The sequence below is a fragment of the Poromitra crassiceps genome (genome assembly GCF_964638095.1).
Source record: "Poromitra crassiceps genome assembly, chromosome: 8".
Lineage (NCBI taxonomy): Eukaryota > Metazoa > Chordata > Actinopteri > Beryciformes > Melamphaidae > Poromitra > Poromitra crassiceps.
This window is the reverse complement of record NC_139629.1, coordinates 3,572,764-3,588,390: the sequence shown is the minus strand read 5'-3', so window position 1 is coordinate 3,588,390 and position 15,627 is coordinate 3,572,764. Positions and strand designations below refer to the sequence as shown.

General features: G+C 45.9%; 1 protein-coding gene across 1 annotated transcript in view; it reads left to right on the top strand.

Annotated features, from left to right (window-relative positions):
- The window catches only part of galnt13 (polypeptide N-acetylgalactosaminyltransferase 13), a gene marked incomplete at both ends in the record, with an annotated part of 69,893 nt that overhangs the window by 38,077 nt on the left and 16,189 nt on the right, over positions 1-15,627 (top strand). The window contains 3 exons of the mRNA XM_083641656.1: positions 4,551-4,690; positions 7,981-8,079; positions 9,209-9,343. Coding sequence (XP_083497782.1) covers positions 4,551-4,690; positions 7,981-8,079; positions 9,209-9,343 — 374 coding nt within the window. The remainder of the gene's footprint in view (positions 1-4,550; positions 4,691-7,980; positions 8,080-9,208; positions 9,344-15,627) is intronic.

The following is a 15,627-nucleotide window of genomic DNA, read 5'->3' as shown; positions in this document are numbered from 1 at the left end:
GTACCCCCTTTCTCTGACATCTGAACCCAAGTACCCCCTTTACCTGACATCTGAACCCAAGTACCCCCTTTCTCTGACATCTGAACCCAAGTACCCCCTTTACCTGACATCTGAACCCAAGTACCCCCTTTACCTGACATCTGAACCCAAGTACCCCCTTTACCCGACTACAACATTTTGCTTAGAAAAGTGTAAGAGAAAAAAACTATAGCATAACGATGCAATGAATGAATGATAAGCCACCTTTTGAAGAATAGAACATTACAAAAATAAGAAATGGAGTGAAAGAGTTGCAATTAGTGCCTCCTGAGCAGATTTATTTTAAAGTTTCATTTATTTTCATGATTTATTCTTACATTTTTCCATTTCCCTCTTTCTCTCAAGTACCCCCACTTTGGGAACAATTGCCCTGCACTGTTCAAAAGCGGATAGGACCAGTCCTTTTCTCATTACAATAATTATCCCGTCCTCTTCACTTCATTATTCTTCTGTCTCTTGTGCTGTATGCTTCTGCTCGCCCATTTAAAAATGTTCATTCTCTTTTTCCCTCCCTCTGTCTTATATTAGGATCAGGGCTGTAGTGGCTAAACGCACGTAAACGCCGTTTAGGTACCTTTTTCAATGCTCTGCAGTGTTTAGGCACCTTTTAAGATCGTTTACTCACATTTTTAAATCGTTTATGCACTTATTATTGCACAAGTTTTAAAAAGTTCGAGTAAACTCCGTTGATGCGGAGACCACGCCAAGCACGTCACACACCAAAAGAAAAGAAAAAAGATGACACATGGCACTGACCAGGAGCTCCGTGAACGGTAGCCTACTTGTGGTGCGCTCCGCGGGAAAGGTACACGGCCCCGGTCACGTTGGTGCCTTTCTGGAGCTGTGCTTGCCTGCCCAGACAGCGCTTCCCTCAAACAACTTGATGGTGCCATTGTGCCAGTGATGCGCATTTGGAGACGTGCATTTGGAGACCAGCTCATGGTGAGCTGAACGTAGGTTGGTTAAAAATGTGTGTCAGGAGTGGGGAAAATCATATAGGCCTACCGTTTTACAACTGAAGAGTGAATCACTGGTGTAAGAGACATGATTGATTTCCCTCTGATCAAGTAACGTTTGTAACATTATGTGCGACTTTAATAGTCCAGGTGCTACTGTATAAAGCCAATACGACCATGTTGAAAACTATCTAGAAACATACTGGTGTTTGTTATGCCGAGATCTGTAGGCTACCCCTGGCCTGGCTGCCGGCAAATTCACAAAATGTTTTATTATTCGCGAAACGCAGAGGGCGAACTACGGCATGCAGGTGATTTTCTTCTTCACGCAATTAAGACAACGTGACAATTTCTGACGCAGAAGAAGCAGAATGACATTCATCCGTTTTTCACAAATAACCTGAAAAAACGAAGAATATAGGTTGCAAATGGTAAATTGCTTGTTAAATCAGTTAGTCAGATTATGCCTGACATTATTGTTGTCAAGTAGCAATGATTGAAGCTTGATGTGCTGAGCTCAATCAAGCTAATGTTATTAATTTGCACTGCTCTGGCTAACGTCATTAGGCATTGATTAACTGAATGCTATAATGCTAACTGTTACTTTGAACATCCATTTGCAATGATTCTGGCTGGATATTAACTATTGTAAATGTATCACAATGAATGCACTTTGTGTACAATGTGTAAATACATTTTATATTAATTGTTTAGGCCTAATTATTTGTAAAGTCACAACACATTAGAGATGTGTGTAGTTCTCATAGATTTAGTCTCTTCATTTTGCTCTCAAATGCACCAGGTTGACGAATTTTACTTTAAAATGTAAAAAAATATATTCGGGGGGAGAATCCCCCCGGACCCCCCTGGAGGGTCCTAGGCCCATCCCATATTTAGCCAGCTGCTTTTCCTATCTGGCTGACTACTCAGAAATGTGGAGAACCCCCTGATATACCTTATAGGGCTATATTCAGATTAAGTTGTTCTACTCTCATATTTTGTCTTGTATATCTGTCACGCCGGTGCCGCGTGAGAAAGCTGCCTCAAAAGTATAGTTTACCCACCTTTTTTTTTACCACTACAGCACTGATTAGGATGCATGGTGATTAGAATGCATGGTGATTAGGATGCATGGTGATTAGGATGCATGGTGATTAGAATGCATGGTGATTAGGATGCATGGTGATTAGGATGCATGGTGATTAGAATGCATGGTGATTAGGATGCATGGTGATTAGAATGCATGGTGATTAGGATGCATGGTGATTAGGATGCATGGTGATTAGGATGCATGGTGATTAGAATGCATGGTGATTAGGATGCATGGTGATTAGGATGCATGGTGCTTAGGATGCATGGTGCTTAGGATGCATGGTGCTTAGGATGCATGGTGCTTAGGATGCATGGTGATTAGGATGCATGGTGATTAGAATGCATGGTGCTTAGGATGCATGGTGATTAGGATGCATGGTGCTTAGGATGCATGGTGATTAGGATGCATGGTGATTAGGATGCATGGTGCTTAGGATGCATGGTGCTTAGGATGCATGGTGATTAGGATGCATGGTGATTAGAATGCATGGTGATTAGGATGCATGGTGATTAGGATGCATGGTGCTTAGGATGCATGGTGATTAGGATGCATGGTGATTAGGATGCATGGTGATTAGGATGCATGGTGCTTTCACCTTCCCCACTGTGGGAATTGGTTCATTCCGACATGTTAAGTCCAAGCGTGTTGTTCCTAACTTGAGTTCAGAAATGTATCAAAGACGGTCTTTTTTTATGACACGGTCCAAATCTCCGGAGAGGCTCCAGCTCCGCCACCCACAGACAAACTACAATATGATTGTGCAGATTGAGAGATGAGTACCCCTCCATCTGTCGGGCCTAGTAACGTGATTACCCTTTAGCAGACAGCAGCAGCCTGGAGATATCTGCTTAAGTGTTTTAGATGCCAGGCAACCTATATGGGCTTATCCGCAATCTGCCCATTTTGATGGCATGAGTGTGACCTTCTCCTCTCATAAGCGCTCTGTGGAGGAGCAGCCAGGCAGGGTTCTCTGACCTCCTCCTCTCATAAGCGCTCTGTGGAGGAGCAGCCAGGCAGGGTTCTCTGACCTCCTCCTCTCATAAGCGCTCTGTGGAGGAGCAGCCAGGCAGGGCTCTCTGACCACCTTCTCCTCTCATAAGTGCTCTGTGGAGGAGCAGCCAGGCAGGGTTCTCTCTCTGACCTCCTCCTCTCATAAGTGCTCTGTGGAGGAGCAGCCAGGCAGGTGCAGAGACAGACTCGCATCGTGATGGATGAGTCTTTCTGTCTAGCGCCGCCCCACAATGACTGTCTGTTCCTCCAGGATATGAGAGAGAATGATCTGGGCCACACCACTGCCAGGCCTCCCATACTGGCACACAGGAACGCAGTATGGCACTCGCTCGGGCACAGTTTGGGAGTGGCATCTAGTGATCCTATGAAAAAGTGCATCTCGCTCCTCGTCCCTCCTCCTCGTCCCTCCTCCTCCTCCTCCTCCTCCTCCTCCTCCTCCTCCTCCTCCTCCTCCTCCCTCTCTCCTCCTCCTCCTCCTCCTCCTCCCTCCTCCTCCTCCCTCCTCCTCCTCCTCCTCCTCCTCCACTCCTCCTCCTCCTCCCTCCTCCTCCCTCTCCTCCTCCTCCTCCTCCTCCTCTCTCCTCCTCCTCCTCCTCCTCCTCCTCCTCCTCCTCCTCCTCCTCCTCCTCCTCCTCCTCCTCCTCCTCCTCCTCCTCCTCCTCCTCCTCCTCCTCCTCCTCCTCTGCACTGGTGATTTCAAGATCAAAGAGGTGATTCATCATCTGAAACATGTGATGCTCAGACGCGACTGAGAGGGAACAGGAAGAGAGAGAGAGTGAGGGGCGATGTCTTTTATCTGACAACTTGCACTGGCTACGTCGCAGATGAAAGCGTTGCAAGTTGTTGAAATCACAGGAGGTGTTGTTCGCAATTGTCTGCGGCTTGCGTTTTGATGGCTGGATGCACTGTAGCGTGGCGTGCGTCCGTCGGCACCATTTTTGAAAATGTCTTCTATTCTCATTTATTGCAATTGTGCCCTTTGGTGATAAATGACCCCCTGGATTGATCTACAACATGCATGCTATGAATCCTCCAGAAGCACTCTGGGGAGAAGCCATCTGCCTAATGTGTTTGTGAGTGTTTGTGCCCAGTTGCTCTTCAATCTTCAGTTACATCTAGGCTGATGCGTCACGTGCTCACAAGTAACTTTAGGTGTGAATAGGACTTGTTTCCCTTTTGAAAAATGAGTCTGTCGACACAATATTCAATAGAAAAGCATTTCTTGACCACCCACATACCCTGTGTTTTCAGATAAACGTGCACTTTTCACAAGATGGAATGGTATAGAGGGTCCCTCTGGTGTTCAGCCTTGGTGGTGCAAGTACACCCGATTGCCCTGTCTGGTTTCAGAACAAAGGGAATAATAGTATTATGGCTTTCAGCACTACAGAGAATGAAGGGAAATAGTGTGTTAATGATGCTTGCTGACGCATTGGGCCTCGTGTCTGCAGGCGTGGTGCGGGTGGACTACGGAGACGTGTCTTCTCGCAGAGCCCTGCGTGAAGCCCTGCAGTGCAAACCATTCTCCTGGTACCTGGAGAACGTCTACCCAGACTCCCAGATCCCAAGGAGATACTACTCGCTTGGTGAAGTATGAGCTCTCTTCTACTCTGATCTCCAATGATACAGCAGCTCTACTGTTCCCCTCTGCAGTGAGTCAGGCAGCGCTTTGCTGGAGACATGTGCATTCATTCATTCACAAGACAATATCACCCACCGCCAGATGAATCTGAACATCTCAGGGTTCAGCAAAATGTACTAGATAAAGAAAACACCGGCCATTCTTATTTATCTGCTGCGATAAACAAACAAAGGGGATTTTCATCCAGTAGCTGTTGATACCGACCTCATATTTAGCTAGAAAGAATTTCAAAACACCTGGCAAAGGAAATGATCAGTTATAAGCCATGTAAGACAGGGAATTGGAAATTGTGACCAAGAGGTTCTTCTACCTTTGTTGCGTAGAATATGTATTTCCAATATCATACATCCAAAATATCATACATTCGGGGCCGAAAACCCTAGGCTCGCCCGCTGCACGGGCTCGCCGCACACAGCGCCGCAGCTCGACTGCTACGTGGCCTCGTCTGCCCTATTGGCATGCGCAGCGCACAATTGCCTGCTCTATTGACATGCGCAGCGCTTCGCATCACTGATGACATCACTGTCACTGATGATGTCACAATCCCTATGACATCACTGACAATGTCACAATGCCTATGAGATCATCAGTGATGTCATAAGATGATTTTGGTCAATAATGATGATCACTGATGATGTCATAGACATTGACATTGACATTGTGACATCATCAGTGGGACAAAAATAAAAACAGACAAACATTGCCCACTTGCTCCCTTTTATATAAAAGGATTAGCCTCTTTATTTAGACAATCAATAGTTTAATGTACTCGCATACATTTTCATTTCAGTTACACATACAGGTAATTGATGTTGCTGTTAATTTCCATTCTGCATCAGTATCATTACAAAACCGTTCGTTTTATGCAAATGAACAATGTTGGACTTCCCTCCATCTTGCCTGGACCAAGAGCTCCCGGTTCAGTCACATACTGTAACTTTGCTAATCAAGCTAGGGACCTACTTTACAATAAAAGCATCACGTTAGTTTGTCAGCGGAAAACTCTACATTTGAAGGTGCAGGAAATGGAGTGAAAAGTTCCAGGTAACTTGACAGACTCCTCGGCTCCAGGACGCAGCCACAGGAACAGGGCTTTGGAGGAGTTTGTGGGAATAACAGATTTGCCATTCTACCTATTATTACTGTAGAAGTCACTGTACCATCAACATGATTAAAAAGCTGTTATCATATAGGATATGTGATACCATCATATATCCTATATGATAACATCATATGATAATGATAACATCATAAATATCTTATCATTATGAAACTACAAGACCTAACACATCCATTGGCACCAACCATGTCATGCTAGCTTGTCCAAATCTGTAACAATTGGGAGCAAACCAAAAATGGCTGCAACAATTTATGACAATATTTGAGCATGAGGATGGCCTTAATATGCTTCCATCATAATGCTCTAAGTAAGGTCTTATACACTCTAAATTTCAATTATTTAAATAGATGCCTAATGTTGATTACAGATTTATGATGAGAAAACTTGACACAGCGCTAAGCTGCATCTCAAATTAATCTTCACATTCCCAGCTGTCGGATAATGTGTACCACTTCTAGCATATACTGTTGACCTGCTATCTCACCATAAAGGCCATTAAAAGGGGGGGGGGGGTGTCTGGTAGGGAGGGTTGTAACTGTAAGTTGATAGTAGACAATTAATTTTCTTGTATTAATTAGATCCTGCTCTCTAAGCAACAGACACGATTGACTGAGTGATTTGCCTGTTGATGCCCGTGGCACTGTGTGTGGACATCCAGCACTCCAACAGAAGAGGGCGTGTGTTGGGTATAAAGAGACCATCTAAAGTCATGTGAACGGAGGAACTGCTGGTGAAATGAGTTTGTAATCCTCCAACTTTCACACAGAGGAGATGTTTCATACGAGCTGCTGTGCTGTGCTGCAGCAGCATCTCTCTCTCTCTCTCTCTGCCTTAGCCACTGCAGCACCTCAGCTCCCAAGTAGACTTCTTCCTCCATAACACCCAGTCAGCCAATCACAAGTAGACTTCTTCCTCCATAACACCCAGTCAGCCAATCACAAGTAGACTTCTTCCTCCATAACACCCAGTCAGCCAATCACAAGTAGACTTCTTCCTCCATAACACCCAGTCAGCCAATCACAAGTAGACTTCTTCCTCCATAACACCCAGTCAGCCAATCGGTAACAGCTGCAGTCATTACATCACTTAATTATGGGAGCCACTATTGTTGCATCATAGGCATAATAATAATAATAAGCTGCTTAGGCAACATAGTAGAGCCAGCTGGACTACAGCATAGGGCTTTAGGAATGTGTTAGATTATTAGATTGGCTTAAAGTGGGGGCTCAGAACTGTGCAGTCAGATCATTTTATTCTTTTCAGCCGTACAAGAGTGTCCAGAATTAGGAGTTACTTTAGCGCAGCAATACTGGCAAAATGTGGTTAGGTTACACCTTTCACTGAATAAGTTGTGTGATTAGGCTTGAGATCTGTGCCAAAATGGCTGTGAATTTAATGTAACTTTTGCAATCGAACAGGAATTTGGAAGGTTTCAAATTAGCGCCAACTGCCGGGCAGAAATTGCTTTCATTTCTACCGGCCACTTTTGTGGGCGAGGTTCTCTGATGACATTTCTGTCTGCAAACAAAGCTCATATACTTGGTCTGATTTGTGTCTGCTCCGATTGCTCCAACATCACCGGCATGCCATGTCAACAAAAAGCTGTTGTTGTCAGATTGGATGAAGTGAAGGTGAAGCTAGATAGATCAATTTGAACCGAATATGTTTGAAAAAGAATCAATGTGTCAGAATGTGGTGCACAAAGCCCGCGGGATACTGAAGGTGAAACAAACAGTAGCATTTAAGAAGGAAGAGACAAAAAAGGACAGAGGTTTTGAGTGGCTGTGAAGAATAAAAGGTGAATGAAAAATAGGAGGTATAGAAAAGACCATGAACATTTAATGAGAAATGTTGTGAATTGACACAGAAGAAAATATTGCCCAAGGCTACATGTACATTATAATACAGTGATGTGAATAAGATACTCTGGAATCAACCTCTTAATAAAAATGATGAAATGCAGTTACATTTTCAGCTAGTAACTCTGAGGTCCACCAGCCAAATTGTCTCACCAGAGATTTCAAGCCCTGGTTGGAGTTTAGAGAAACTTCTAACTCTGCATGTACTTCCTACCTGTAGATCAGTCTACAGTAACTCTGCATGTACTTCCTACCTGTAGATCAGAAATGTGGAGACCAACCAATGCGTGGACAACATGGGAAGAAAAGAGAATGAGAAAGTTGGCTTCTTCAACTGTCATGGCATGGGTGGAAATCAGGTGAGGAGAAAATGAAAAACAATTTCATTTTAATATATCTTGTTAATTACATGTACAGTCCCTTCAAAAAGGATTCAACCCATCTTGATTTTTTTTTCTGTTTTGTGATTGTTGCAGCCTGAATTCAAAATATGTATTTATTTATTTAGGTAAAAATACACACCAAATCTGTACCCCCCCCCCCCCCCCCCCCCTTCATTTAAATGCAGAACTATCTCATTTAAATAAGTATTCCACCCTCTGAGTCAGTAGTTTGTAGAAGCAGTTTGTTGGGCAGTGATTACAGCTTTGAGTCCTCTCCTGGATACATCAGCTTGGCACATCTGGATTTTTGGATTCTTCCTCACAGATCAGCTCATGCTTGGTCAAGTTGGATGGGGCGTGAGTGTGCGTGTGCGTTTGTGCGTGTGCGCGTGCACGTGCGTGTGTGTGTGTGTGTGAACAACTACCTCCAAGTCACTCTGCAGATTTTCAATAGGCTTGAAGGCTGAGTGATTTCAGGAGTGTAACAACGGTTCTGGAGCCGTTCCAGTGTGGATCATTGTCCTGTTGGATCATAAATAGTCTCCTCCATCTCATCTCGTTGCTGCTCTCAAGCAGCTCTTGCCAAGAATCTCCCCTTTATTTGGCTCCATTCATTGTTCCCTTCATCCTTTATCTCCATTATGAGATATTGTGTGTACTGTGTAGTGTGTACTGTTTACTGTGGAGTGTACTGTGTACTGTGTAGTGTGTACTTTGGAGTGTACTGTGGAGTGTGTACTGTGGAGTTTACTGTGTAGTGTGTACTGTGTAGATAAGTGGCAAAGAATCTTATTTTAATTCATTTTGAATTCAAGCTGTAACACTGGAAAATGCGGTGGGAAAAAGTCCAGGGTGTTTTATACTTAGTGAAAGCATTGCACCATAATCACCAGTTGAATGCATTATCCTGTGAGTCCTCACACGTTGGACGGCACTTCAATAATAAGTCAAAGCATAAATAGAAATAGAATTTAGTGACATATAATTGAATCCAAAGCACTTTTCCAGCACCGTGATTGTGTGCATTTCTGCTAGTGTAACTGAATCATCTTGGCAGTGTTTGGTGTCACGCACGCATCCACTGAACGAGGCATCTTGGTTCCAGGTGTTCTCATACACGGCGGACAAAGAGGTCAGGACGGACGACCTCTGTCTGGACGTGTCGCGCCTCAACGGACCTGTGGTCATGCTCAAGTGCCATCACATGAAGGGCAATCAGATGTTCGAGTACGACGCAGAGGTAAGAAGACCCATGTCTCTCCCACAGTACACAGACACTCCACCACCAGGTTCTCATGGCAGTCTGTGCCTTCCTCTCAATGCATCATGCTCTGACTCATAACTACAGTATGTGGAAATGCTGATTGATTTGATCTTTCTGTACTAAGAAGAGATGTACAGAAATGCACATTGTAGACTCACATCGTGGCAAATGAGTTACGGTCTTAACAGTTTTGTGCCACCAGATGGCGCTCTAGATCAGTGTTTGAGTTTTACCTCTGCGTCCGCGCCCAGCAGCTGTATCTAGGCATCTGCCATATGTTTGTCTGCCTTAAGAATGTTCTCCTCTCATCAGTATGTTGGCAAGTGGGAATAATGATTTTGAGGTAAGCTGCCCAAATCATCGATTCTGACTAGTGTCCCTTAGTTGGAGTCCTGTGCTCATGTAACACTGTATAGTAATATCCTATAACAACGTTGAGATGGTTGGTCATTGAGACTGTCCTCCACCGTGCACCATGTAGACTGTCCTCCACCATGCACCGTGTAGACTGTCCTCCACCATGCACCGTGTAGACTGTCCTCCACCATGCACCGTGTAGACTGTCCTCCACCATGCACCATGTAGACTGTCCTCCACCATGCACCGTGTAGACTGTCCTCCACCATGCACCGTGTAGACTGTCCTCCACCATGCACCGTGTAGACTGTCCTCCACCATGCACCATGTAGACTGTCCTCCACCATGCACCGTGTAGACTGTCCTCCACCATGCACCGTGTAGACTGTCCTCCACCATGCACCGTGTAGACTGTCCTCCACCATGCACCGTGTAGACTGTGAAGTGTCAATAGTCATTAAGAGGAGATCATTTAAATATTGTTGTAAAAAGGAGCCTTTTGGCCGGAGGAATATAAATCTGCAGTCGAGTTACGACCCTAATAAAATGTGATATTGAGTGGTACATTATAGAGTAGAGTCGAGCATTTGGCCTGCAACTCATGCGAGACACTATTGGAGATATGTGCACAGCCCTGCAAATGTGTGAGTCTCAGTCCAATCAGAGTAGTAATATATTGAAAACAAAGACTGGATAAGTGACAATGGGAGAGTTTCTACATTAAACAATAGATTTTCCATTTCAATATTCAGTCGACTTTAGAAACGACAGAAAGGGAAAACAAAGGAGAATAATTGTCCTCCTCGCAGTACATTTTGGATTGTATGACTTAAAAGCATCCTTCATATTAACAATTTATGCATCTATTTTCCCCCTCATCATGAGAGAGAGGGTTAGAGAAGATGATATGTGAGATCATCTATCAATGATTGAGATGTCTCATGTGCTGACAAGTAGAGAAGACTCTCTATGAACCCCATGTACAAAGCCTGGGAGGAATCCTTTATTACACTTTGTTCTCTGGGTACATTCGTAATATGAAAAATTGAATAATTCATAAATGAAGAAGAACCATGTCTCCGTCATAAACAGCACTGGGGTCTCTCTGGTAATGGCCGAGGTTATTTTTAGAGTGTGACGGACACGGCTGAACCCTGGCTTTGCTACAATAGCATTAACATTTCATCTGGTCATCAGTTTGGCTGTCACAGAGACACCTGACAGTTCTGATTCACAGCCACGACAGGCAGACAGCCTTCCCTCTCCCCGCCCACACAGCTGAAAACACACACACACCCATATGCCAGTTACATGTATGATGGCGGGCAATTCATCTCTCTAGCCTAATAAACAACATGTTTGTTTATGTATTTATTTTTTTGTAGTGTGGCTTTTCGCTAAGATGTATATAAGTAATAATATTATGTAAGATGTAACCCTTTGTCCAGTTATCCAGCTGTACCTATTGAATAGACATGTGGGCGGGGCATCCGGGTAGTGCAGCGATAGATTCCCTGCCTACCAACACAAGGGTCACAGGTTCGAGCCCACGTGTTACCTCCAGCTTGGTTGGGCGTCCATACAGGCACAATTGGCCGTGTCTGCAGGTGGGAAGCCGGATGCATGGCTCCGTGCAGCCAGGGCCGCTGGAAGTCACTTTAAGCAGGGGGTGCTGGGAGGAAGGGAAATTTTGACGTTTTTTTTTTTACATTTTTTTGCCATATTTAGAGGAATATCTAATTTTAAATTAACATTAGGATACTGTTGTGATGTAATTATTCAGTATTTTCTCCTTTTCTCACTCATTCAGAGCAAAGAGGGAGATATATAGCATGATGATAATGCTCTGTATCTCCCTATTTGCTCTGAATACACCAGTTAACATGACACAGACTTAACATGATAGAAATATTATCAGCAAACTTAATCACTAGACTAATTATTCTGATCTGAATGGCATATATCAAGAAACATTGACTCCTCTCTTTGCTGTATAGTGGGAGGTGCATTTTTGAGTAGGCTATTAAAATAGCATGTCAAGTTCACATTTCTTTATTGCCAGATTAAACAATTCGTATTGGTTGTTGGTTGGTTCAACACAACATGTGCGTGCATGCGCGCTTCTTCTTCTTCTCTAGCCTACAAGTATGTAACTTCCTTGATTGTTATTGTTGATAATTCTATTTAAATAGGCTACATTTTCATTTCCCGAAACATTCTTAAACAAGAAAGGAACATAGTGCACTGCAAAATATTTTTAATTACATTTGTAAAAAAAAAAAAAAAAAAAGGAAAAAATCTAGGGGGTGCTGCAGCACATGCAGCACCCCTACTTCCCGCGGCCCTGCGTGCGGCTGCCTGAACAGACCCCCCCCACACATGTGATATTGTCAGACGCATGCGGATTGGTCAGAAATAGAACAGGTGTGTATTTTTGCCGTACCACATGTGTTGCCCATCTATTACACGGGCGAGAGTCTGTTCCGGCAGCTGTACCAGGAGCCGCACGCACAGAGCCCTACCGCAGCTGGTGGACATTGGGCGTATGTGTCCTGGTCAGTGCACTAGTGCCTCCTCTGGTTGGTTTGGGCGTATGTGTCCTGGTCAGTGCACTAGTGCCTCCTCTGGTTGGTTTGGGCGTATGTGTCCTGGTCAGTGCACTAGTGCCTCCTCTGGTTGGTTTGGGCGTATGTGTCCTGGTCAGTGCACTAGTGCCTCCTCTGGTTGGTTTGGGCGTATGTGTCCTGGTCAGTGCACTAGTGCCTCCTCTGGTTGGTTGGGGTGCCCTTTTGGGGGGGGGGGTACTGGGGAGAATAGTGTGATCCTACATTCTGCTGGTGAAACTCCTCGCTGTCAGGTGAAAAGAAGCGGCCGGCAACGACTGTTGTACGGCAGAGGGGGTGGAGCAAAGACTCAAATTTTATATTACCAGCATTATTTTATGGATTCAAACATACTTCCTGGAACTATTCCCCCGCGTCTATGTAGCTACGTGAGTCATGTGACTATCAAGCATTTTGGACTTCGGTTGGCACCACTCTCTCTTTAATAATGCTCTAGTTACTGTAGTTGTCCGTCAAGCCGTCTTTGCAAGCAAGAAAAGTCTGCTCTAGATTCTTGATTTTATCAGAATATTTTTCTCTGTAATTTTCCATGTTAACAGAACATTTTCCAGGTTAATTGAACTCTGAGAGAAAAATCGAACATAAACACTGCAAATGTTTATACAAGTCCCCACCATCATACTCTTCTATCTATATTCAAAGGGAGCAAGTGGGCAATGTTTCAGGGCACAGCTAAGATCACTAGAGAGCACTGCACTAGTAGTAGTCATGCATAACAGAAACAGACGCAGCAGGCATCTATCTCTACTTTGGCTACTACATTTGGCAGTTGTCAAACAATTATATCAACGAGCAACGGATTGTCAAAACGAATTTGACCATTGATGAAAAACATGACTTGGACATAACAAGCAAGCTAGAAGCAAGATCTATCAACACCCCCCTAGCTATCAACAGCTCCGCTAGGCCGAGCTGAGCCGGGACATTTCCTTGGGCGGGTGGCCGAGCAGAGCTTCACTTACTGCGGCCGCCGTAACGTTACTCCCTGCCTCAGACAGGTAAAGCTCCAGCAGGCAGCGAGCTCTCACAGGCAAGACTGACTGACAACAGCGTTAGCCAATCAGCGCCTGTCAATGGATTTTCAACTGGAGAAAAGGCGTTTGCACATGTTGTTTCAAGACCAAAAAGACCACAAATGTGGAGTGGGCGTGGCTTCGAAGGTCCTCTAGCCAAGCTAATCTTATGATGTCATAGGCATTGTGACATCATCAGTGATGTCACTCGAGCATGTGGTTTTTGGTTACACTCGAGCAAATGTGACATCACTGATGTCATAGACATTGTGACACCATTGTGATGTCATCAGTGAGTGATGTCATCAGTGATGCAAAGTTGTCCAATTGTGTGCTGCGCCTGCGCATGTCAATAGAGCCGGCGAGGACACGCAGCAGCCGAGCTGCGGGCTGCGTACAGTATGCAAGCTGCAGGGCGAGCTTGGCGAGCTGCAGGGCGAGCTTGGCGAGCTGCAGGGCGGGCGATAGCGAGCCTAGTAAATAATAATTTCCAATAGTTTTGAACAGCTGCCTCAGTGAACAAACAACTCCAATCAACACCTGTCGGCTCCAAATCACTGAAAAATCACCCATTATTAAACTGGAACATTTGCTGTCAAGAAAATTAAATCAAGAATAGCTACAGTAATAATCACTATAAGTCATTGATGTCTGGCCTGGCTCATCTCACCTTCACTACCATCTCTCCATTTAATTCCTGGCTGCCTACAGAAGCACTCCTTCCTCCACATCATCACCCAGTCATGTCTAACTATTAGCCGGCTGGAGGACGGCACCTACAGCCCCACTGTGGCCCGCTGTAACAACAGCCTCTACCTCAGCCCCACACGCCTGGAGGTCTTTAGACACCTCTACCTCAGCCCCACACGCCTGGAGGTCTTTAGACACCTCTACCTCAGCCCCACACGCCTGGAGGTCTTTAGACACCTCTACCTCAGCCCCACACGCCTGGAGGTCTTTAGACGCCTCTACCTCAGCCCCACACGCCTGGAGGTCTTTAGACGCCTCTACCTCAGCCCCACACGCCTGGAGGTCTTTAGACGCCTCTACCTCAGCCCCACACGCCTGGAGGTCTTTAGACGCCTCTACCTCAGCCCCACACGCCTGGAGGTCTTTAGACACCTCTACCTCAGCCCCCACACGCCTGGAGGTCTTTAGACGCCTCTACCTCAGCCCCACACGCCTGGAGGTCTTTAGACGCCTCTACCTCAGCCCCACACACCTGGAGGTCTTTAGACGCCTCTACCTCAGCCCCACACGCCTGGAGGTCTTTAGACGCCTCTACCTCAGCCCCACACGCCTGGAGGTCTTTAGACACCTCTACCTCAGCCCCACACGCCCAGAGGTCTTTAGACGTCTCTACCTCAGCCCCACACGCCTGGAGGTGTTTAGACGCCTCTACCTCAGCCCCACACACTTGGAGGTCTTTAGACACCTCTACCTCAGCCCCACACACCTGGAGGTCTTTAGACACCTCTACCTCAGCCCCACACGCCTGGAGGTCTTTAGACGCCTCTACCTCAGCCCCACACGCCTGGAGGTCTTTAGACGCCTCTACCTCAGCCCCACACGCCTGGAGGTCTTTAGACGCCTCTACCTCAGCCCCACATGCCTGGAGGTCTTTAGACGCCTCTACTGTACCTCAGCCCCACACGCCTGGAGGTCTTTAGACGCCTCTACCTCAGCCCCACACGCCTGGAGGTCTTTAGACGCCTCTACTGTACCTCAGCCCCACACACTTGGAGGTCTTTAGACACCTCTACCTCAGCCCCACACACTTGGAGGTCTTTAGACACCTCTACCTCAGCCCCACACACCTGGAGGTCTTTAGACACCTCTACCTCAGCCCCACACGCCTGGATGTCTTTAGACGCCTCAGCCCCACATGCCTGGAGGTCTTTAGACGCCTCTACTGTACCTCAGCCCCACACGCGTGGAGGTCTTTAGACGCCTCTACCTCAGCCCCACACGCCTGGAGGTCTTTAGATGCCTCTACCTCAGCCCCACACGCCTGGAGGTCTTTAGACACCTCTACCTCAGCCCCACACGCCTGGAGGTCTTTAGACGCCTCTACCTCAGCCCCACACACTTGGAGGTCTTTAGAGGTCTCTACCTCAGCCCAACTCCACGCGCCTGTAGGTCTTCAGATGCCTCTACCTCAGCCCAACTCCACACGCCTGGAGGTCTTTAGACGCCTCTACCTCAGCCCCACTCATTACTTTATCTAGGGGTGTAGGCCTGGGACGGAGCAGGTTAGTACAACAAG